Consider the following 25,318-nt stretch of genomic DNA (forward strand, 5'->3'; position numbering starts at 1 on the left):
AGGGGAGGAGAAGCAGGGGAGGAGATAGAGAGAAAGCATCATCACAAGTCAGTGGGAAGTAAATAATTGATCAAATGTATCAGAGAAGTCACCATCACTAACAACCAAACCTAATGCGAAGATAAAAGCAACACATCACAACTACAAAATCCTAACTGATCAAACGCGGAGTCAGCGCACAACTCCGCGAGTGCTCCCGCCCGTCTGTCTCTGCCTCGTCTCTCTCTGGGCATAATCCGAGCTTTATACAGGCCTTTATGCGGCTCAGATATACAGTACATCCAAACCTCCCTCTCATATTGATGGACTGCCAAAATGCAGTGTGGTGTTCTCGTTTTATCCTCCCTCTTATCATTTCAGAATGACTTTTTCATTATCCATGACACAGAAAAGTTGATATGAAGTGCTACAGCAGTCATACCTGAGAAGCTGCGCCTTACTGTAACTATGGCTGTGGATGGAAATACAATGATTTGCTATCTGAGGCATCCAAATGTCAGATAAGAAACAGTCACAAACACATTCTGCATGGGCTGTTTGAGTGTGTTCCCTGGTTAAGCAAGAAGCATAATTTTTGTATGTGTATGTACTGTACATGATGGAAATGACAGAAAAACAAATTCCAGATTCTCCTTCATAATTTCACATTTTATGAATATGACATAAAGATAAAGAAACACAATGGTTTTCTATATGTAAATCCTTAATATTTGTATCTGTAGACCACTCTCTACAGCACGCCTAATATTTCTGTTCAAAATATTTGCCGTGGTGTCTGAGTCAACAGCAGATGTCTTGATACTCAATTTACCATTCTATCAGCTCTCAACTGGGTCTACAAATATTAAGCATCACGTCCAACAGTAATTCTAAACTTGAGGTCAACTGTAATGTCAGATTTAGGAATAAATCAATGTTTCAATAAGACCGCACTACCAGCTTGGGTCAGCCCAGCTAAAGCTCAGCTAACACTTGAGTCGTCATCTAGAAAGGAATTAGGGGGTAAATTATACATACTTTTTGTGACAGCCTCATACATCTGCACCAATTTACAGATGCAAAATATCTCACAATTGTAGATTAAAAAACTAAAGTTACTGTGTTTTTTTGTGCTTTCTGCGGGATCACTCCTCACCTGTGGTGGGGTCTGGTGGTCCAAACTCCAGCGGGTAGCGCAGCACGTTATAGTTGTTCCAGACATAAAGCTGGTTGTCTCGAGGGTTGTAGTCCACAGAGGAAATATACTGATAAGGGTTGGGGAAAGGGATGTTGACAGGCTCCTCGCGGGCACGGTTAGTGTTGTAGGCGTACATCACCAGGTCACCGCCTGCTTCGCTGTCATCGTCCTGGTAGACCGACCGCACCGCGTATAGCACGCCACAAGCCATGAAGGCGTTGGACGCCATCCTCTTGTCGAAGCTGGTCTCCCAGGTGCCTTCAAAGCGCAGGGTGTAAGGGTTTACCTACAGGCAAGGAAGAGATGCTGAACTCAGCCACTCAGCCAAGGCTTAATGTATAAATGATCATACTGGGAAGCTTGAAGAGAGGTTTTGGTTTTGGGGGAATTTTTGTTATAGAGGTCATAAAAAAGTTACACACTCTTCAAGAATAAAAGAGCAAGACTATTAGCGTTTGGTTTCTTGATATCCTTTTTTATCTCTCTATGTGCAGTTTTTTGAATGGTGAGCTTAAGCTTCCTTACAGAAGCTCCATTAGTTGGAGTCTACGGTAAAGTAGCAGCTCAATGGAAATTAGAACACTGGACTTTTAAAGGAGACAAAAAAAGATTTTAAAAAAAGAACAAAAAAAAACAAAACAGTGTATAGTTAAAAAACTATACAGTGTCAAAATTGAGCATCTATCAAGTCTCTAATTTTATTATCAAAATATAAATGACATTTTCCGTCGTCCTCGTGTTTACAGGACCCTACGGCAGCACAAATTGTACTTCTAATACAATAATATTAAGATTTACAAGCACTAGTCAAAATATTGAAAAAGTAATTAATGCGTGAGCTTCGGAGGAGAAATATACATATATATTTCTGCCTTTGCATAAAGCTGCTTCTGTTCAAAATACTTTCAAACTGTATGTCGAGACATAACAGAGACCGCTACATGTTGCTCTCTGGGTAAGCAGGAAAAATAATAAATCTCCCCAGAAACCAAACAATTCCTTAATGATGAAAGTGATCACTTTCTTGTTTATTACTTTGTTGCTCCATTATTCTACACTCTCATAGCTCATGCAGGGTTTGATATTTTAGATGGATAGTTTAACTTATGCAGTTTGAAAAACAATTTCCTGGTAAGGTCAAAGATGGTGATAATAAATGGGTCCCGTCTCTTGGAACAACACATTAATTGAAACTCTGATTATGTGGGAACAGGCTGCCTGATTGCAGTTTCGTTTGTTACGAAACAAATAACCACCTTGTATGAAAGTATGAAAGAAAAAAAAACTCAAATGTTTTGAGTTTTTCCAAGTGAGCAAAGCAAAGTAATGTGACTTTGGATTGATATATTTACAATAATGTGTAGAGCACATGCTTCTAAACTGTTGATATACAAACGAGTAGACAACCTAACGTTTGAAGCCAGAAAGAACCTGGTTGTGGTTCCTCGTCCTCCACCACATCCACAAAAACCAATCAAATATTTACCAAACCAGTGAAGATTAGTTTTTGAATATTACAGGATTTGAAATTAGGCCTGACCTTTTTGCAGATGATGTTGACACGACAACAACAAAGCGGTCAACAATATCTCTGCATCTCATTTGTCAGTGCACTTGTGTAACCTGAACGGTAAGTCATTCATGTGTGACATATGACCTTTTGCCGGACTAGCAAAATGAGATTTTGACATAATCCACTCCTGCATTTATAATCCACATCTCATCCCCTTCTGTGCCGCGCTGCTGTCCCACCTGGCTGACCACCAGTCGTCCGTTGTTGGCCTCGGTGGCGTAGATCACCCAGAGGCCGTTCTCGTCCACAGCCAGGTCGATGTCCGACTTCCCTCCCCAGCGGTAGGGCGAGGTGTCGTGGTAGTTGGCATTTGTGATAATGGCCTCGCCGCTCTTGATGCGCGTCCGTAGGTCGTACTTGACTATGTTTCGCGTGCGCTCTTTGTTGTAAAATACTGCACCGTCGTACACCACGAACCCAGTGCCGTCGACTCTGTTTGGCAACCTGTTGACAGAGAATCACATGAGTGGTGCAGGGATGCAAGAGAACAAGTCAATTTATCTACCCTGCACGACACAATCCTTCAAGACGGCTTCACGGCAAGCAAGCTGACACCACAGTGGAACCGTCCTGCTATCACCATCCATATCCACATCAAAAGCCAATAAATCAATACAGCAGCAGATGCTATTTGATCATCCAGGACAGTGGGAGGCGCCCTCACTTGTAGGTGGTGGTGGGTCGGTTCTGTTTGAAGTCTTCCCAGGAGGCATATTCATACAGCATGTCCGTGCGATAGGGGGTCCAGGGCATGACGTACAGACGGTCCCCAGACTGCAGCGGGTCCTTACACCACGCTCCCGCCTGGTGCTCCGCCTCCTGCAGAGAACTGGCCGCCTGCACCCGCAACAGCGTTCCTGGACACACAAAGACTGGAGCAGAAGAGGGGTGTTGGAGCAGAGAGGAGGAGAAGAGGTGGGAGAAAAAAGGAAGACACAGAAAATGACAACAAAGCATTGTAAAAATGAAAGATATCATGGAGATGGCAGGGGAGGGAGAGAGGAAATGGGAAAAGGCCAAAGACCATGGAATACAGAACAGGAGAGAGACATGGAGGGGACAGAAGGAAGATGTGAGTAGATAAAAGTAAGTTAAGAATTGAAAAGGAAACAAAGAGAAGGAGGAGAATGGGACAGAGGGGGAGGGGGGGAGTGAGGTGAGGTACATTATCAGATTTAAAATGAAGGAACATATAAAAGCTCATTTGTAGAACATCAGCATTGTGGTTGGAAAGCGTCTGGATATGATAAATGGGAGATTTCTGGCTGCTGCCGCGGCTTAGATGTAGTCTCTAATCTAATTTATCTTGGCCTATTTTTTATTTGATTGTACATTTTTTTATTTCAAAGGCCTCTGCTTCCCTGCTCTGCGACTGGGTGGTAAAACAGTAATTGTGGAGCTTGTTCTATTAGGACTCAAATTTGGCTCTCAGTCAAGAGTAATGCCTCAAAGAAAAAAAAGCATCCTGGGGTAATGATGTGAGGTTGGCCAGGCCTCCCCGTCCGCCGCAACTGCAACTCAGCTTCATACACCCACAGGCACAGAAACAGACACAAACAACAGTCCCTATTCCAAACAGACATAGATGCACACACAAAAATACATGGGAACTCTCACACACAATCCATAAACTAACCTAGCACACACACACACACACACACACACACACACCCACACACACACACACACCCACACACACACACACACACACACACACACACAGGATGTCTACTTTAGGCAGGTGGAGGTCATCCGCTTGGGACTAGTGTAAATTGGCTGGTTGACGCAGCGTGTCCCTGCCTGACAGAGAGAGTGCCCTGGGACCACTGGGCGTGCCAGGTGATCTATGAGAAAAGCTGTTGGCATCCTCGCTACTCTGACATCACAGCGGTACCAGCGACAGAGAGCAAGAGAGAGAGAGAGGGAGAGGGAGTTGGAGGCACTACAGAAAAGAAAAAAAAAAAAAAACAGCTGAGGAGTCCCCATGTCTCCTCTGCCAGCTTATTTATGTGGCTCTCTGGCTCGGGGTTGCGACAGAACCAGACACCTGCTGGTCACCTCATGATTGAACGCATCTCTGAACTAATTGGACGCTGCTGGGGCATTTGGACGCAGATGACATGCAGCACACATGGATGCACAGACGGACAAGACACACGCATACCATCCCAATAAACACGCAGGCAGTGCACGACATGCATGCACACACCAACATGCATACATACACACATACACTGTCACTCTGTGACTGTTAGAGTGACGGATCAGTCTAGGCTCAAACTGTCTTGAATATTTCATGGAGTCTGCTGCAGGAGGAGAATCATAATAGAGCGATCGGGGAGTTACCTCAGGCTTTTGGAAATCCAGCTTTCTCGTATAGCCTTCTGTCATACTGTTGTTGATAGTGGTTGGTGATCTGTAGCGCCAGGCCACTTAGGAATTAGCCTGTTCTTTCTGAGGGGGTCCAACAGGGATTGAGACTGGCAACCAAACAGGAATCTAATCAAGCTCAGGCATAAACAAACACTCTGAATACGGACTCTTCACGGGGAGGAGGCTTGTCATGCTCCATTGTCGAACCAAACTGCTCACTCGAAAGCAGGGACGCCTGAGGTGTTTGCTTTGCAAATATGAACGTGGGTGACTGAAATATGCAAAATAATGTTCAGAGGAATGGTTAAATCTGGCACTTTCAGACAGCCGAACAATGAAATCCTTGACTAACATCTTGTCAGCCCTCCGTCACAACACAATCAAATGACATCTTTATCAGTCCAGACGCTGCACGAGCGCATTGCTAATAAGCGGAAGCTGTGCTCCGAAATATTTCAAATAAAGGCCATAAAGGGTGAGGTATTATCGGGAACAGAAAGCTTTGGAGCGGGAAAAAGACGACCAATAGAAGTAGGACACTGCCTCAAAAGTACAATGCTACTGTAAATAGAGAAATAAACAGCATGCAGAAAGCAAAGCAGTGGCTTTGCATGTAGGTGACCCATAAACAAAGCCAGGAACACTCTGCCTCAAGGTAGAATAAAGGACAAGCCTGTTCTCTACAGCAGGATGACCTACTGGAAAAGTATTAATATGCACGCTAACATCCAACTCATCTGTTGCCACGATACAGTGAAACTGATTACAGTATTACAGTAAAATAGAAGGCAAATAAATATGTAATACCTCTATGGAACAGCCTGCCTCTTGATCATTTATCCAACAACAAACATCAATCTTACATTCAAATATTAACAAAATCATAAAGCAATGGTAAATCTGACCTAGCTCTGATGCCACTGGATGACATATAATACAGCAGCTGTATAGACAGCGTGACACAAAAGCTTTCAAGTGTGTTGGAGGTCTCGCTGATGAGACTGGGTGAAATTTCTCATAAAGAATAAAGTCAAAGAAAGGAAACCTAAAAGACATGCCACTGAAGTATTATACTACAGGATCTATGCTGCTTAATTCACAGCATTATGCTACGATTCATTCACCTTGGCTGGTGTTGTTGTTATCAGCTTGTACTGGTGTGACCCATCAAGCTAATTAACATTGTACAATAGAGGAGAGCATAACCTAACCGTTGTAAATGTAAAAGTTTTTGTGTTTTATGATACAATACTGTATATATAAATATTATATTAGCAGAATTTCGGGATATAACTGTGCTTCACTATTTGGAGTTTCATGACATCCACAATGATCATGTCCAGATTAAAGCTCTTGATAAGATAATAAAAGTTTAGGATTGGATTCAGAGCTTTGGAGGCTGATGTACTTAAATCATGACCAGCCATAATATAAAGGTAAGAGACAGAGAATGCACTACAATCTATCACAGCTCCAAAATAGTTGTTGCTGTCTGCAATACAATTTACTCTCAACACATTGTGCCCGCCACAGTGTAGCCCCCAAAACATTGATTCTATTCATTATTGCGCCTAACCTTGCAGCCCTGGCCTAAATTGGTTGCAGTCTGTACTCTATTGGCCTCATCATCACAACAACACTGCAGCGCAGCATAGACTAACAGTCTGTCATCCTCTGCCTTCCTCCTCCATGTTTCTCTGTTCCCTCCTTTCCCATATGAACCCTGCTGGCTGCCTTTCAGCGAGCCTCGGTTTATTCTAATGAAATGGTCGTTGGGTGGGCCCGGTGTCAAAGGGGCTCATCAACGGCCTCCAGGCTGTACACACAGGCCACAAGGACACACACACACACACACACACACACACACACACACACACACACACACACACAAACACACACACACACACACACACACACACACACACACACACACACACACACACACACACACACACACACACACTCACACTCACACTCACACTCACACTCACACTCACTCGCACGCACTCACACGCTCAAAAGCCAAACAGAAACAGTGGCCACGCTTCACACCCTGCAAACCCTGCCTAGGGGGCTTCATTAACTCTGACCTGCGCTCCCCAGCCTGCCTTCCTGTTTACCAGCTCTCTCTGCCTCTCCTTCGCTCTGCCTCCCTCTCTTTCCTTCTGACTATGAAGGGTGATTGTAGCAGCGGGAAGCCAGAGCAGCCAAACCCTAGCAGTAGAGTCTGTAGTACAAGAGGCTATTATGACCACAGTATGAATGAGGTATTAGGCATTAGGCATTAAGCATTAGGCGTATTTCTTGAGATTAGGCATTATCCTAGTCTGGCAAGAGCAGGTTAGCTGGAGTAAGAGCCATCTGGGATTATGTGAGATTGTTAGATTAATAGATTAATTCCTATTTGGGTGCGGATGGAAATCTTGTAGTCATGATCATCCCAGTGAAGTCACTAGGCAGCGCAGTCACTTCTTTACCCTACAAACTAGCCAGATGGCTAATGAAACTTACCTTATCAGGGATTAAAACCCAGGCTGTAGCTATCATACTCTGGCATGCCAATTACTACCACACATACAGAGAAATACTGCTGTAATAATTGGCTATTTATCTCCATAATCCCTTTCCCAGGCACAGGTCAGCTGTTACTTGTCAATATGAGGCAGCAGTATAAAATGATGAAAGCGCCAGAACTTTCCTGAAAATGACAGTAAATATCTCCCATAAGTGTCTGGCAGCAATTTGTGATCGACTGGTAATGCAATTAAAAGTGAGCGCTGACAGCTTTAGGCTAAATTTAGACTTTTCATTTTGGTTGTCTTCTACGATCCGCAGTGTTTTCATGTTTGATGTGACAGCATCATGGTGATGGTTAATGTACGACTTTGATGATCTAAACACCCCCTGCCAATGGTTGGCAGCTGTTTCTAAAGTGGTGTCCTCATGGTGTTTGTGTTTTTTGGTTTGGTTCTTAGCTACAGGGATCTGAGGGCTCTGCTGGCTCAAGGCTTTGCCCAGTCCACAGTCATGGCCTGCTCACAGGACTGACTGCTGAGAGCATGCTGCTTTAATTGAATCCCACACCTGTTACTGGCAGGTGCAGCATGCAGGCAGCAGGGGGCAGAATGGAGCATGGCATGGTACCCCACATCCATGCTGGACAGCTAATGGGCTTTAAGGGTTAGTGTGTGCGCATGAGTGTGCAGTGAGTCTCCTGATGGTATGCTCTGTGTGTGTGTTTCGTGTATGCGTATGTGTGTGTGTGTTTCGTGTATGTGTGTGTGTGTATGGGAGTGTGTGTGTGTGTGTGTGTGTTTGTTTGTGAGTGTGTGAGTGTGGGCGTGCATGTGTGCAGTTCAGAGGAGAGAGACAGAGAAGCAGACAGAGAGAAGAAAGCGTGAAGAAGGATGTGAGCGTGTTCTGTGTGTGCAAACAAGGAGAGAGAGAGGAGCGGAGTAAGACAGAGTAAATAGGTTATTTCCTGTGAAATGAGAATTAGGAGTGAGTTAATCTGCTGAGGAGTGACATATAGTGACAGAGAGAAGAAGAGAGAAATAAGGAAGGAGAAGGGAGGGGCTCCCATTGTGTTTCCGCTTCCTTTTAAACTACAAGGGGGTCAAGTCATGGGAGTAAAAACACAAAACAGTACAAACAGCCGTGCACAGACATATACACACAGACATACACCCTAAGGACTCACACAAACTCTCAGACAATGCACACATGAACACACTGTCCAGACAATGGAAGAGGCAGGTGTCAAACCGGCACCTTTATCAACCCAAACATTCACCCCAGAGAATACCCTTCACTGAGACCAAAAAGCTGGCAACAGCAAGAGATACCGTCCATTGAAAGGAAAGTCTTATCTGCCTTGGAGTGAAGCTGACACTGAGTGACAGGAAAGTTGGTCGGGACATGGTTGCAGAGGCTACAGGCTGCAGATACAGTAGACGACAGAGGGGCATACCCTATACTGGCTGACTGAGGCTCGAGTGGTGGGGTAACAGCGAGCCTGCACGGCTGTAGCATTAGCCTAGCCTGCCACCACCCTACATTTCCCTGCCTCCTCCCTCCTGCTCTGAATCGGGCCTCCCTGAGGTGCTGTCTCTCCATAATGGTCCTGAAACCAGCCGCCGTGTTTTATATTCATGACCACCTGCTTCACTCACTCACCTCTCTGTTCTTTGGCTTTTAACAATGCAATGACTTCTGCATGTACAGTCAATCCCCCACATTTCTCCCTATCTCCCTGTGCTACTGAATACGGTGTCTGCAATGCCTCGGTCACATGACTGTGCTTGTGTGTGGTGGGTCATTCCTAATGAGGTGATGTTGCCTGACTCATCGTCTCTATAGCGACCGGCTGCTCTCCCTCTCTTGCTCCACTCGCAGCCATTCTTTGTGTTTTCCTGTCACACGATGCAGTGGTTTCTTCCTCATTCCCTCTCAATTTTCCAAATCACAGGTAGAGAACTGTTCGTGTAAGCAACGGTTTTGTCCTTGCACGACGGTCTCCATGGAAATACCAGGACTGTGCACAGTCGTCTAACACTGCTTCCTTCTCTTGCACCTTTTCCTTTAGAAGCAAACAAACTGGAGGTGAGAAAAAAAAAATATGGTGGCCACTTGTTTGGTTGTGTCAGCAGTGATAAAGGAAATACTGTAATGATGTGGGTATTATGCTCCCCTAGACTGTCAGCGAAAAGGGTGAGAAAAGGGACAGAGACAGTGATTGGAAGAAGGAGAGGTGGCTGATGCCGACATAGTCTTAAAATAGCCTGACAGTAGGTAGGCTGACACAGTGTTGGACAGTCATTGAACAGGATCTCCTGCGTGTGACATCATCATCGCGCGATGCACGTCATCCCAATCCCAATCTGTCAATCAGCTGATCAATCAGTGAGGATTAATTCGACAGACATGGGCAAAACACAAGTCTGGAATGTTAAATCAGCCATAAACAGAGAAAGGAAGTGTGTTTAACAGCAGTGAAGGGATGGAGTACGGTGGGTAAGGGCAGGAGTGCAGACAGAGGAAAGGGGTATTCGTTTTTAGTGTTAGTGGGAGGAAGAGTAGTAAATAAATATAACCAGTTGGGTGAGGTGCAAGCAGGAGGAGGAGGAGGAGGAGGAGGAGGAGGAGGAGGAGGAGGAGGAGGGTTTTGTAGCTTCCTATTCCACCACAAGCGGGGAAAGTGAGCTAAAATGGCTGCTTGCGGTGGGAGAAAAATGTGAGACAATGATCCATGTTAATGAAAAGCCATGGACACGACACCAGACAAAGAGGTCCATAAACCAGTTAATGGCAACCTCTATAAGAGTTAATTCCTCCAACATATGGATCCAGCCATGGGGCCAGACAGGGAAATGGCTGAGGTTGAGACAGATGTGAGTAGGGGAGGAGGTTCAGGGAGAGTTGAGGAGGGTGAGGACCTGAGAGAGAGAGGGGGGGGGGGGGGTATTGGCTCATTGGGAAGCTGGCACTGATGGCCACTATACTCTCAGTCTGACCTTGGATATGGGTCAGGTCTATCTCTGCTCTTTAAGACGCTAGTGATTGAGGTGCCTGGCAATGCTGATTGGGGCTCTTTAGGAGTGCTCGTGGCGGGGGCCCTGCTGCATGAGAGAGGCCTTTACAAGCAGCTGGAGAGGATACACCTCCCTCCCCCCCAGCCCCCTCCCCTCTCCTTCCCCTTCGGAGCTGAACACATAAGGAACCAGGAGGGATTGACTGATGTGGACACGGGTAGAAGGGGGGACAGTTCACAGTGCATGTGCAACAAAGAAAACACAGAGGTGGCGGTGACAAACTGTAGAAAGAGAAGGGGAGAGGGAGAGGAGAGGAGGAAAAAGAGTGAGAGTGTAAGAGATGCTCAAAAAGAGCCTGCAGCTGGTTGTGATGGCCAGATGTGATCTGAGAGATAAACCAACCAGAGAAAGGCGAAAGAAAGAGAACAAGAGAAGGGGAAGGATGAGAAGCACAACAGAGAAAAATAAGCAGAGATAAGTAAGGGGACAGTGAGAGAGAAGGAGTTAAATGGAAGTGTGACCCATTGAAATGGGAAGAGAGACAGAATGAGAGAAGGACACTGAAGCACCTGAAAATGGGATATTGTAAAAATGATCTGAGAGCAACTTTGGCCATTTACTGTCTTAATGTGGTGTTTTCTTTTTCTTTTTGCTTTGAGTTTACAGCAACGAGAAACTTTGAATCGGTCCTGAGAAACTAAAAAAAAAAAAAGTGGAAGAGATACAGTATGGAGAAAAAGGAGCAGCTGAGTGATGCAAAGAGAGAGAGGAGGAAAATCTTTCTTAGATCTGGAGGGATAAATAAATCGCAAGAGCGAAATGAGCGGAACAATACTTAGGAAATGCAAATGAGAAAAGTGCATTATCAGGTGTGTGTGAGGCAACGGCGTGAAGAAGGAGGTGGTTTTTGAAATGGATGGAACAAAGAGGAGAGATTTGCCATCCATGAGATGATAGAAATGTATGCTGTCTGTAAGTCTAGGCTGAGATGTGCTACTTCGTACAGGAAAGGAATGAAGTTAATCTCTCGTTTATCTCTCATAGATACTGGACTGACCTCCCATGATGCCGTTTTGTGTGTCTGTGCTGGTGTGTTTGTGTGCATGTGTGCGTGTGTGCGTGCGTGCAGGTCAGGCTGGTGTCATCAGAACCAAGGAGGAAATCTAGAAGGATTTTAGAGTTTTGGTTATAAGTCAAAGAGAGATAGAAAGAGAAGGGCAGAGGAGGCGATTAGAGATCGAGAAAGAAAAGGGAGGGATATCAACATCAAACATGACCACTACACAAGGTGCTGGGTTAGGAGGGGATATGGGGGGAGGAAGGGAGAGACAAGGGAGGAGGAGGAGGAGGAGTAGGGAGGAGGAAGGGGCGAGCTGTGGTTGTTATGTTCATTGTGGTCTTTACCTTTTTGATCCACTTCTATTCAAGCATCGGAAAAAGGAGAAAGAAGGAGATAGAAAGATAAAAGAGAAAGACAGTAAGGAAGAGAGAGAGGGAAAGTAAAGAGAATGAAAGAAAAACAGGTGCAGGAAAAAAGAGAAAATTGAGATTAAATAAAACGCTGTCCTTTCTCTCTCTCTCTTTTTTTTTAAAGCAAGTTATCTGTCTGTGTTATGGTTGGCTACTCAGAGAAAGGATGGCTCAAATGGAAAATGAGGAGGGGAAAATGGCCTGACCTGGGTTTAAATCCATTTCCATTTCATTTCAGCTTTATCAATAATCCCCCAACAACACAATCCAACCCCAACCACACACTCTCGGCCCCCACCTCCACCCCTCTTACTGCCACATCCCTCCCGCTTTCCCTTGTGCCCACAGTGCCGCCCCCGGAAACCTGTTGGAGAGAGAAACTGAGGAAGAACATCTTTGTGCTTGTGGTCCTCTTCAGCTGTGGAAAGAGACGGAGTAGGAAAGGCAGAGAAGGAGATGGGGGATGGTAGGTGGAAAGGTGGAAAGTGGGTGGTGGCGATGTCTCTATCTGTGGCTAGTTGTCTTTGGAGGGATCATTGCAACCTTCTTTCTCCAAGTGCAGTCTGTGTTGTGTCTTGTGTTGCGGCCCCCTTCATCTAAGGAGAGCGGTGCTTTTGGCTTTGCTCAATTTACAGAGTCAGGATGCTCGCTACAGAAGCAAGCAAAAACACTCAACCCATCGACCGTCCAATCAATGGGGAGCTGCCGGCTTGCCTGGCCGATGCTAGCTCATCAAAGAAAAAGAGAACAAACAACAGGGGAAAGGGAGGGTTTGACAGACTGGAACGTCTCAGAAACACAGAGAGAAACCAAGAGACACTGTCGGGGGGTTGGGAGGTGGTGGGGGTGGGGGGGTAGACACGAAAGAGAGATGAGAGAAATGTCTACAGCGAGCTCATCACACACAAATCAATAGGTTGGTGTGTTGAGTCACACCCAGGACTCAGCTGACATGAGCAGGTAAGGCGTGGCTCCCTCGGCATCCCGTGGCGCTGTTTGGAACCTGCTTGTGCTGCTGCGCCCGGGGAGGTCCATGAGCAGCTGGAGACTCGCGGAGGAGTGAGAAAAGGATCTGCCGCTCCTCCTCTCACATTACAGGCACTGGCACACGCCTTTCGCTCTGTGTTTGCTGAGGCACAAGTGGCGTGTGAGTGGATCGTCACTTCTCTCGGGACAAGACGTGTCAAAAGGCACTCGGCTGGTGGACCCCTGCCGTGAGCGTGATTGTCGTGTGTGTGTGTGTGTGTGTGTGTGTGTGTGTGTGTGTGTGTGTGTGTGTGTGTGTTGAGGGAAGTCTGATGTCGCCCGGGGAGCCCTGTGAAATTGTCACGACACCTCGTAGGGTTGCCCATAATGAAGGAAAAAAGGTGAGAGAGAGAGAGAGAGAGAGAGAGATGTAACGAGTGAAAAGGGAGCGTTAGCAGCAGTAGCCTGATCTTTGTGGGGGATGGCCTTGCATCTTGGCAGCGGTACAGCAGAGGCAGCATCGGCATCAGCAGCCACACTGATCATTTATCATCTTATGCCAAGATCAAACTGGACAAACAACCTCCATGAAGACCTGGGGAATGGCAGTCATTTTCAGCCTAGAGGGGTAAACATGGCAAAGTTATGAAAGTGAGTCCTGTGAAGCTAGGGCAGGGGGCAAGAAAGCATTACATCCCCGCCACCAACTGCGAGTGCAATCATTAGCTCCAAGGTTAGGGGAGGGGGAGACTGGCCAGAGAGCATCCAGGGCTTTCATCCTCACTGAAACAACTGCAGGGGGTGCATGGGAACACCAGAATTCAGCAGAGCTTGAAGACATGGAGTTTTTTTTTTCCCCCCAGAGGAAGCTACTGACAGCAGAACTTCCTCTCCGCTTCATGCAAGTCTGAGGTTACATGGTATGCTAAATGAATTGTTCTAAATGGGCCGATGAGTATGTTTGCCTAAACAGGAGGAAGATCATGTGAGATGAACAGCAGTGGTATGTAGAGAAAGAGAGAGAGAGAAGGAGAGAAAGGAAAGTTCTTCAATGCTGCAGAAAGGGAGAAGAAAAAGAAGAAGAAGAATAGGGGAAGTGGAAGACCTCAGTCTGTTCACTCCATTTCTTCTGCTCTTGGTTGTCCTGAAAAATAGACACTAAGCTCACAGACACAACAACACACACACACACACAAGCACACGCGCACACACACACACACACACACACACAAGCACACACACACACACACACACACACACACACACACACACACACACACACACGCACAGACGCAGAGAATAGAGACAGAAACTCATCAAACTGTCCTCACAGAGAGCAGGAGGTTAGTTTAAGGCCACCTTGGTTGTTTGTGTGATTCATTCAGCATTTCTCTTTCAGGGCCCTTTTGAGAAATAAGCCACTGGCCTCTCTCCCCTTAATCACTCTGCTCAGCGCTCTCTACAACCCTATCAATTACTCCCACACTAATGAGTACAGCTAGAAACACACACCCTCAAATACACACACACACATTGTTGAAGTACTGCGGGACAACTTAGCCTCCTCCGTCTCTTTCACACTGCTGAGAGATAGTGTGTCCTCTCCAGCTTCTTCCGTCCTCTCCCCTCTCTGCTTTCTCTTTCTCTCGCTTTACATTTTTCACAGTAGTGTCATCCCATTCTGCGGCGTGAGAGAAGCCTCCTGCTTCTCATTCACCAAACATTTATGAGCTCCACGTCTAATGGTGCCCCTATACATATTAATAGAATTTCATTTTCAGCTACATCAAAGTGTTTCCTCTCCTCCCCTGAAAACTTGTCATATTACAATGCCATTATTCCTTCTACTGACAAACTCTTCCAGACAAGTCAACTATCATTTCCAGGGGCTTTGTGTCCAAAAAGCGATGTCTTGTAATGAATAGGCACTACTGAATACATTTGTGGGGGAAGAATCAATTTTATAAAGTGAAACAGTGGCAGAGCCACAAAATATGAGCGTAAAAGTGGAGAATATGGAGTTACCTAAGATGCTCTGCAGATCCTGTACTGTACAGCGTGAATAGGCGCTTTTAAAGCCGGTTCTTCAGCTACCTGTACTGTGCATATTAACAAGATAAATCACAGCTGATGAAATAGCAGAGGCACAACACTAGGTGTAATGGCTCTGGCATAGCTAGCATGGATGACCCCAGTGAGAGCATTAGGAATCAATAATGACGTAGCACAGTGTCCTGGAGGAGGAGGAGGAGGAGGAGGAGGAGGAGGGGGTGGTGGGTGGTGGGTGGGGGGCAGGTAGAGTTCTCGGCGTACATCTGTGTTAAAACAGCAGTGTAGGGTTTCCACTGCAGTAAGTACACGCTGCAGCTGTGTGCATGGATCTGTGATGTCTTAATGGAATCCAGCAGGCTACAGCAGGCTGTGACAGTGTGAAATGAGAGTTCAGTTGAGCCGTTTTGTCTTGCTCTGTTCCGGCTGGCAAAAACAATGCTATGTGGCGGGGAGGCCTCGCAGGGCTTTTTGGCTCGATGAGATATGATTTGACTTGTAAGCGGATGTTGTATTTTGCCAAGGCGATCCCACGCGCAGCAACACACACAAACACTCATATTCCGGACCCTTGTCTGAGTTCAGCCAACAGAGGTGTGTTTGTGTGTGCGTGTGTGTGTGTGCGTGTCAGCTCAGCTCCGGCTGTCACCTCGCCGTTTCAGGTGACTGGTAACATGGCGCCTGTGTGACACGCACATAGAGGACCCCGTCACATCACACACACCCATCAACATTGCTGTCACAGCATCTCAGCTGCTGTGACACACAACCTTTACATATCATCTCTCTATTGTTCACCTTTTTGTCAAGACAACGGGCGGAAAACATGCATCAGCCTTGGATGATGCCAGAGTGCCCAGTGTTCCCAGCCAGACGTGAACGATGGGGCATTACCAGAGCGATTAGCAGCAGCAAATTCAATTAATCTTGACAAATCTCTGCTGAGGCAGAACTGAAGAGAGCGACGCAGCCGCTCTCCTGGTAATTAAAAGTGGCCGAGTTGAGTGGCGTGCGGTGCGACGGTGACTAGGTTTTGGGATGAACAGTTCCAGCTCTGAGTCTGAATGTGTCAGGTCATATTTAGTTTGTCAGCTGAGCACAAACACGTAGAGCAGCCGCGGTGAGCGGGTTGTGTGCGTGTGTCGCGCACGCGCACACTTGTTTCTATTTCAGTGTGCGTGCGTGCGAGCGCGAGAGAGAGTGTGTGTGGGATGAGAACAGCGGCGGTTGTGTTTCTCCAGCGGAGGAGTGTGGCAGAGGACAGGGGTAATTGGCTCTTCTTTGTCACCTCAGACAGGCGGGACTTTTCATCATAGAGGGATCAGCTTCCAATTTTCTAAGCCGCGCCATACTTCAGACGCAATCAACAAAGTTTTTTTCCAAACACGGGGAGGAAAAATGCAAGTCAGCAGCTATTTAATCATCCCTTTGATTGCCTCGCGGAGAGAGAACAAGCTCCCTTGTGCAGTCAGAGGGAAAAAGACAAGGTTAGAATGCTTGAGGAGAAGGCGGCAGGTACAACCAAGCTACACTACCTATGACCCCCCCTACGGACAATACAATACAGGACACCAAACTGCAGCACAGGACTAGCAGAGGACTAACAATCGGACCCCAGCTAACATCGACTGAAAGCCAGGTGAGGAGAGGGAAGAGGAGACTCGAGAAGAATACTTGTTGCCACTTGGAAGGCTGTGAAGAAAAGCTTCACACCAGAGAATAATCCCTAAAGGCAAGACACCCAGCCAACTTCTTCTTATCTGTGACTGTAGCTGCAACCTGACTCAACAAAGTCTCTCTAAAGGTAAACCGAGGGCACAAAACCACTGAGCAGAGGAAGGGCAAAGACTGAAAGAGGTGCTTTGAAGTCCCTGAGTTTCTCTGAGCCTCCCCCATCAGAGCTGAATGGTTGAATGGTTTGAATATTCGTTCCACCTGTAAAAGGAAAAAACAACAGAGACAGTGGAAGAGACGCAACAGAATGATAAGACGTGGCAGATTGATGGACAGAGTAAAAATAGAAGAAGAATGAAAGAAATAGGGCAGTGGATGGAGATTAAAGACCTTGGAGTGCAGATGGGAAGTAAAAGAGAAGCAGGATACAAGAGAAGAGGAGTTAAGAGAGGTGACACTGACTGTGATAGATAATAAGCAAAGGGAGGATGAGTGAGAGACCTCCGAGAGAAGACATGAAGAGGAAGAGGGAGAGGGAGAAGAGGTGAGCAAGGTTAGCGGCTTGGCGTGGTTCCCGTGGCTTGCCACAACATCTGCACCTGAGGACAAAGCAGAGAGAATCACCCCATACCCCACCTGCACCCCAAGAAGACCCATGGCCCCCAGTTTCCCCTCCACCCCACCCACCCAGACAAACCCAACACCCTCATACCTCCCTCCACCCCTTCCTGCAACCCAGTTCTGCCTCTGCCCGGTGGAGGGGAGCACCACTGCGCCTCCCCTCCAACCAAGTGCTCCTGCACAGTGAGGGGATCAATGCTGAGAGTAATAATACATGAGAGGGAGGAGGGGAGACTGAGCGGAGATTTTCACATGAGCGAGGATCAACACAACACCATATAATCCTTGCTGTGTCTGCTCCTTCGGCTGTGTGAGTGTGCACTTGTTTGTGTGTGCATGCTTTCTTGCTGGAGGAAGAGTCAGGGGAAAGAGAGAGAGCAACTGTGAGTCCCCTCTTTTTGCGAGTGTGAGGTAGACTCGTGTGTTTGTTTGTGTGTGCACGCGCGTGTGTGTATGTCACACCTCCACGCAGCTCTGAGCAGGACCGCGAGGAAGTCAGCCGTTACCATGGGGACATTAAAATGTGTGGCGCTCCAGGTCATGTGGTCTAAAATAAGCCCTTTGCTGTTTTTGTTAACATCCCTATTGTGAGGTGCGGCATACACACAACGCCCCCTGCCTTCCAGTCTCACTGCGCCCAATTTTAATTTTTATTGGAAATCAGAGGGACAGCAAAGGTGTTTGGCACCAGATAAAGGCAGTGGCATGCCCCATGGGTCAATCAGTGTGCGAGAGTGGGGCGGTGTGCGTTACACTGCTGTGATCACCAATAAGGGCTGACCCCGCGTTTGCAGTGGGTGTGTGTGAAGTGCTTATCGGACCATGTGTTCGTGGAGCATCTTCCCCCATGTGAAAATCCCTCTCAGCTACTGGTGCGTCGCTCTGTCGATGAAGAAAAAAGGTTTAGCGCTCGGTGTGAGTGTGTGCGTGTGTGTGTCTCTGTGCAGTGTAAGTGTACGAGAGAGAAAGAAGAGAGAGAGACAGAGAGCGGGTGAAGATGACTGTCTGTCTTGTTTTGTTTTGCTCGTGTTCAAAGAAGCCAAGAGAGAGCAAGTGTGCACGGGTGAGTGTATGAATATCATTTGTCGTGGGTTTTTTTTTTTTTTTTTTTCGGGGGGGTTGAAGAGGGGGCAAGAGGTTCAGGTGGGGGGTAAAGGGAGGGATGGGAGGGTTCGGTGAATGGGGTGAGGGGGGTGGGGAGGTGCGAGGGGGTGACAGGGTCTCAGTACTCACTGTAAGGGACACACTCGTACTGGATCTCCAAATACTTGTAGGTCCCTGGGCAGGGGTCTGGGAACACGTCCGACCCCGCTACCACCACACACTGAGTGCGGTTATTACACCTGCGAGAGGAGACAGATTGGGGGAGGAAGGGAGAAAAGAGAGAGAGAAGGGAGGAAGTAAGTGATAAAAAAATAACAAGTGCCATTGTAAGAAAGACAAAGAGGAGTGGGTAACAAAAAAACAACAAAAAAAAAAAACATCTTCAGGCTCTGAAAGACGGAGAAAACGGTAGGGAAGGGAGTAATTTCACACTAGACTAGATCATGTGACAGCTGCACCCGAGGGGAGGTGGGAAACAGAGAGGGAGGGATGGGGGGACAGGAAGGGGGATGAAGGATAGAGAGAAGGAAGCGGGGAGGGAAGAGGCAGAGAGAGGGCGAGTGACGTAAGAGCCTCCTCTCCTGGGGGATTGTGAGTGGGAGCAATTAGAGGTGAGAGAACAGGGAAGGACGAGGGGGGCTATGGCAAATACTCTACACCACACGCACACAGGGAAAACATTCATATGCACATAATACCTAGATCTAAACCACATCGCTGCATGCCTTCTCACGTTTGCTCACCCGAGAAACACACACACATACACACACACACACACACACAGAAGAAAAGATACACATCCGCACACACATACTCACTTATTCTCGTCACATAATCCTTCTCGATCCAGCTTTTAGCATCTCTCCCCCTTGCTGCCTCTCCCTCCCTTCATATCTCAAATCTCTGCTGCACTCACTCTATCATCTCATCATTTCTAACAGTCTCCCTCCTTCCTTTAACCCCTCAATTCTCTTCTTCAACCTCCCCCCCCTTCCCTCCTTGCTTTCTCCCCAAGCTAGCACCCTGTGCCTCCATTACATGTGTGATGGATAGCTGAGAGAGGGCTTCCATTGATCTGAGCTCAGAGGAAGCAGATGCTGAGCACAAACACAGAGAGCAGCTGTAGGAAGCCCTACAAATTCTCTTGCAACAGTCCAAAACATGTGCATACTCATAGACGCACACACACACAAACACACACACACACACACACACACACACACACACAAACAAACACTCGTGCATGTACGCGCAGCCAAACATATACACCACCATACACCAAGATGTGTAGTGGTGCTCTGCACAGAGCAAGCATGCTGATTTCAGTACTCCACACAAGACATCAACACCCCAAGACACCAACACCTATCAACAGGCAGGAAATTCTGGACAAACCATGTTGTGAAATAGTATCCTGTTTCCTCGGACCAATAACAAGCTCTGGCTCTGCACAAACACATACACAAGATCCAAACAGATCAATAAGTACCTCTGTGACATTATCTTGAAGGCGTCTGGCAGGTAGCACTGCACGTTCTCCATCTGGAAGGGGTCTGCGTCACAGATCTTGTCGTCAGTGCGGCCGTAGTTGGCCGTCTCGATCATGATGACATCACTTCCAGGGCAGCGCAGCTCGATCGGGTAGCCTTCGCACGCCAGCTCTCGACGCATCAGGCCGAAGGGCATCATTGACCGGCTCAGGGCTGGAGCGGAAAGAAGGAGAGAGGCAAAGTTATTGATAATTCAATGAACCTTAACACTTTTAGGAGGCACTTTATTATTCGACCACATTGTAAATATGATGTGTGCTATTTGACAAGCGCAGGCGGATGGAAAGCGGTTCCTATTGTCCTCATGTAAAACACAAATTAGCAACTATCGACTGGCCTTCACTGAGTAGTAGTATTTCAGAACAGTTGATACACAGCCTGTTGGAACATCACAGATCACATATTGGCATGAAGCATTTGCAGCAATACCAGCTTCTCCAATGAGATATTGCACCACTTGTGAAACAAACTGTGAGAGTTCCAAACATTAACAAACTCCTACACACAGCCAGGCAGCAGCTCATCATAGTCATCCCCACACCAGAGAAGAACTGCGTGTCCTTCAGAGCATCCTTTCGTTTATTCTACCTCAACAAAGTGCCAGAGCAGCCCCTTGGGATTCATTCTGAATAGGAGAAAGCAATAGTAGAACAAGCATAAAAAAAAGAAAAAAAAGAAGAGATTTAATGTCTGTGTGCACCTTCACCTCTGGTATGTACAGCATCTACACACCCACTGCTGTTAATCAGCCATCTGAGAGGCATGTCAGTGTGCTGCAGTGGTCAGCGATGGGGCTGTATGTGGAAAAGCATCAGTAGGAACAGCAGGGTACTCGGGGTTAATCGCTGCACCAGGCTGAGAGGCATGAAAGAGGGCTGCAAAGAGGCACTGAGAGAGAGAGACGCTCACCGTCTCTCCAGCTCTCTCTATAACTGCATACATTCCCGACTGCCTCTACAGTCAGTGTCACACACACACACAAAAATAACAAAATGGCTGCCGACTTCCTTTACAGTCCAGGTGGAGGCAGGGGCTCAGGCAGAATAGAAGTATAGAGAGTGAGTGATGTGGCAGTGAAGTCATGTGTGGAGTTGAAGAACAACCAGTGTTTCTTTGTACTGAGGCTCCTGCCAGTGACTGAGAGAGCTGCTGTCCATGGTCCTGAACTGACAAAACTTCTTTGGGGAAAGTAATGTCAAGTGTTGGAGCTGTGTCAGAGGCAGTGGTCGAAAAGTCTAAAAAATCTTTCCTAACCACTTTTCCTTGACCTCGATGGAAAATTTCATGAGGTCAAGGAAAGACGTGAAGGAGGATTCCTGAGGATTTAGGAAAATCTGACTGCACTTACATCATGCTAGGTTATTTCTTTTAACCATCTTTATTTAGAGAGTGGCTGTGACTCAGGAAGTAGAGCGGGTCATCTGCGAATTAGAAGGTCGGGGGTTCGTTCCCCGGCTCCTCCAGGCCACATGTCGCAATATCCTTGTGCAAGATACTGAACCACTTTGCTCCTGATGGCTGTTCCATCAGTGTACGAATGTGTGAGTATTGTAAAGCGCTTTGAGTGGTAAGCAAGACTAGAAAAGCGCTATATAAGTGCAAGTCCTTTTACCATTATAACACATTGAAGATAAATACAGTGACAACGTCAATGCTGTAGGCCTACAATTCAAGTATGGTTTCCTGTCCAATACAGAATTGGAAAGGAAAGGATGTTTTCAGTTTATACAAAGGGTAGATTTAACCATCACTCATAGGAGGCTACAATACAATAGATATTGTTGTAAACAAAAACTAATAATGATTACAACATGACAGGGAAATACAAGTAGAGAAAGTTTGTCCATAACTGGACAGATTTGAGTGAGAAGAAATCTATATTTATGGATTTGGAGTTCAACCAAGCATGGAAGGATTTCCACAAGTTTTGGATCGTATCACAAGCATAAAACAGATGCTCTGTTGTTTCTACATTTACGTAACTCCACTGTGGTGACACTACAATGGTACATCGCTTTAAATGTTGCTGTCGCAAAGAACTGCGGGGCAGCATTATCTCCTCTCCTTCAGTAAAGGATGGTCCAGTGTTTCCTATGCTAAAGGAGATAGGAAAGGAAGCACTGAAGAACCTTTACTTTTTGACCAGGTCTTATCATGGCTGCCATTTAGATACTTCTGAGTCATTTCATTCAGTTATGAACCTACCAACGCAAAAAAGACTATTTGACTGCAGCCAGAGATTGGCAGGTGTGGACCTGACCAACGCCCTGAAGGAACAGAGGGCTTTGACTGAGTTCTCCTCTGCAATGTCAGGAGGGAGGACATAGCATATATTAGGCTAATAGTGGGCATACTGTCAAATCTGAACAGGAGAATACTAGCTCAAGTCAAGCAGGATGGAATCTAGAAGATCTTTCTTGATAAACTGAGGCTCTCACTACACAGTACCCCACCCCCCACCCCCCACCAGACGGTCTCAGCAGCAGATGAGGGCACTGAGTCAGCCCCTCTCCCCTACCACTGTTAGTGCTGAAACCCACAGAGCAGAGTTGTTTTCCCTTCCTGACTCTGAGCTTGCACTGCTTAGGTTTCAGCCACTGCCCATTCAGGAGGAGTGCCCATCTGGGTCAATGTCAATGTCAGTCATCCCAGACATGCTCCGCAGCGATGCGCTAAATGATTCACTGCCATTGGACTTGCTCATATTTCTAAATGCCACCCATTTATACAGCGAGGACTTGAGTTCAGTTGTGTAACTAACGCCATTAAGGCTGAATGACTAGCACAGACAGACTTCAAATCTTTTATGCCTCGCCAGCATGCAGTGCCTGTGCCAAATCACAAAGGCCTAGATGCAAAAGCGCATACTAATTAAAGCACACAGAGATGCAAACAGCAGGCGAGGCCAGACAAACAAGTCCCCACACAAATGCAAAAATCCACACAAGCAAATTAGCACATACGCAGACAAACGGGGCAGATGAGTGTGCACGTTCACAGTCAAGCACACGCATTCTTACATGCATGCATACACACAGAGTCCTGGTGTCACAGTGGGATTACAATACATAGTGTCAGTGTGTGGCCTGTTCTCTTAACTACCCTGTGGTGTAAGTACACAGCAGCGTACAGCTGGCCAGTGATTAGAACCACACAGTGAGCCAAGAGGAGAGTGAAACTGAAGGGGCCCACCAGGAGTGATCACACTCATTCCACTTACACTGTGGACCAACACAACAGGAACATTAGCCCCTAACAGAGGGGGCAGATCACACTTTAAACATATTTTACATACCTAACACACTTTCTGTGGTAAACATTTCTGGCTATTCAGGGCCATCTGCTGCCACGCCGCTGAGCACTAACGCAAATAGCGTCAAATGAAGAGCTCAGTTTTTGGGCAAAACAGCCCAAGAAGCTGTTGATTTAATTTCTTGGCTGTTGGTTAAATCAGGACTAGGCTGTTTCAACAGCAGAGAATAAATATACAGATAATTTCTGCACTGTTTTGATCAATAATGGGCCATTTCATAGCTGGTGCTTATGCTGATCAGCTTATGTTTGTGTAGATAATTTCAGCTTGTTACCACCACTGTCATGTTTGGTATATAATCATTTATTTAGTCAAAGTCTTATCAAGTGCTCTGGAGGAAAAATCTAATGAGTGTATTGAATGTCAATAATGTAAACTTAGTGAAAAATAAATAAATAAATACATCACCACTCCAATTTTACACTGAATGTGATGTATGAACCCAAATCCATTTTCTTTTCCAGGTATTTCCTTTTCTGGCCCAGCTGTTACGGTATATATTTAGCCATAATTGAGCACAGCCATTATTGAGCTGGTACACCTCAACGGTGGCAGCAACCATGATAACTAGCCTATTTCTGGCACCATTACAAATCTCTTCTTCTGCCATATTGTATCGTATTTCACACCAACATATTTCACACCTACGCACCCACTGTTTGACAAGTTCCGGGTTTAAGGTGGAGTTCACTGTGTAAATACAGCGGGACGTGCCTTACATAATGATTTACGCTGACATTTTTTAACGGTGTATTCACAAACAAAGTGTGGAACTTAACTTCAGGGATTCAGTGTCTATGTGTGTGCGAGAGAGAGTGAGTGTGAGAGTGTGTGTGTGTGTGTGTGGGTGTGTGTGTACGTGCTTGTGTGTCAGCCAGATGGCCTGAGGCCTAGCTGGAGCTGTGGCTAGCTCTGAGCTGAGATGAGATGAGCAGAGGATAAGCTTGGACTGGCCATGGGCTACGATTGTCCTTCACTCTGCAGGAATCCATTAAGGTTTCAGGGTCTTTTCAGCCAACACACACACACACGGCCATTTAGTCGTGCCTGTCAGACTCATAATAGCTGGATGACAAAGTGTCTTTCTCAGCAGCAGCCATATGTATAGGTGGATCTAATCCCTCACTGTGAGACTGTGACTCATCTCCCTTGGTATATAAAACTGTGTTGTTAATATCTGTCATCCGCAAGAAATGGTTACCAATTGTCACACAGACTGATAATGATATACAGTAAGCCAATTCAATAATTATATGAGCCTATTTGCATGGACGTGGCGGTGTGCAAGAAACAGCAATCTCACAAACACACACACACACACACACACACACACACACACACCCTTGTCTTACCTCAGTTGTGAGGACACTCGCTGCCACAATGCATTCCCTTGCATTCCCTTTACCTACAATAATAATACAAATACATGTCTAACCCTAACCTCACAATGATGGTTTCAAACCAAAATTTGTCCACCATACAATAGAAAGACATGTGCGCACACACACACACGCACACACACACACACACACACACACACACACACACACACACACACACACACACACACACACACACACACACACAACAGAGAGGGGCCTGGTGTCACTCCAGGGCAGCTGGTGTGAGGGGCTGAAGCGGTTGGCTTCATAATAGAAGCTTCGTACAAATTAAGAGCAAGAGAGAGAACTGATTGGATTTGACTCATTATCCTCACATAGTAATTAAAGCCTGCGGGTGGATAGATGCTTGGACCCTCAGACAAGAACATAATTTTGCAGTCGCCAAGCTAGTCTTTGCGTACACTCCTTCTTTCTCTACCATTACGAGTCTCTACATCTATTCTCACTCTCATGCATACATACACACACAAAAAATTTTTTGCGAAGATCCAACATTATTTGGAGATGAGGGGAC

The 25,318-nt window shown here is 46.4% G+C and overlaps 1 protein-coding gene across 1 annotated transcript in view; it reads right to left on the reverse strand.

The window, feature by feature from the left end:
* The window catches only part of adgrl1 (adhesion G protein-coupled receptor L1), a 69,864-nt gene that overhangs the window by 22,339 nt on the left and 22,207 nt on the right, over positions 1-25,318 (reverse strand). The window contains exons 2-7 of the mRNA XM_022752438.1: positions 20,028-20,241; positions 18,668-18,777; positions 12,059-12,073; positions 3,415-3,622; positions 2,930-3,194; positions 1,136-1,463 (exon numbers count right to left, since the gene is read on the reverse strand). Coding sequence (XP_022608159.1) covers positions 1,136-1,463; positions 2,930-3,194; positions 3,415-3,622; positions 12,059-12,073; positions 18,668-18,777; positions 20,028-20,241 — 1,140 coding nt within the window. The remainder of the gene's footprint in view (positions 1-1,135; positions 1,464-2,929; positions 3,195-3,414; positions 3,623-12,058; positions 12,074-18,667; positions 18,778-20,027; positions 20,242-25,318) is intronic.

This window comes from Seriola dumerili, unplaced genomic scaffold (genome assembly GCF_002260705.1).
Source record: "Seriola dumerili isolate Sdu_G_001 unplaced genomic scaffold, Sdu_1.0 BDQW01000169.1, whole genome shotgun sequence".
Lineage (NCBI taxonomy): Eukaryota > Metazoa > Chordata > Actinopteri > Carangiformes > Carangidae > Seriola > Seriola dumerili.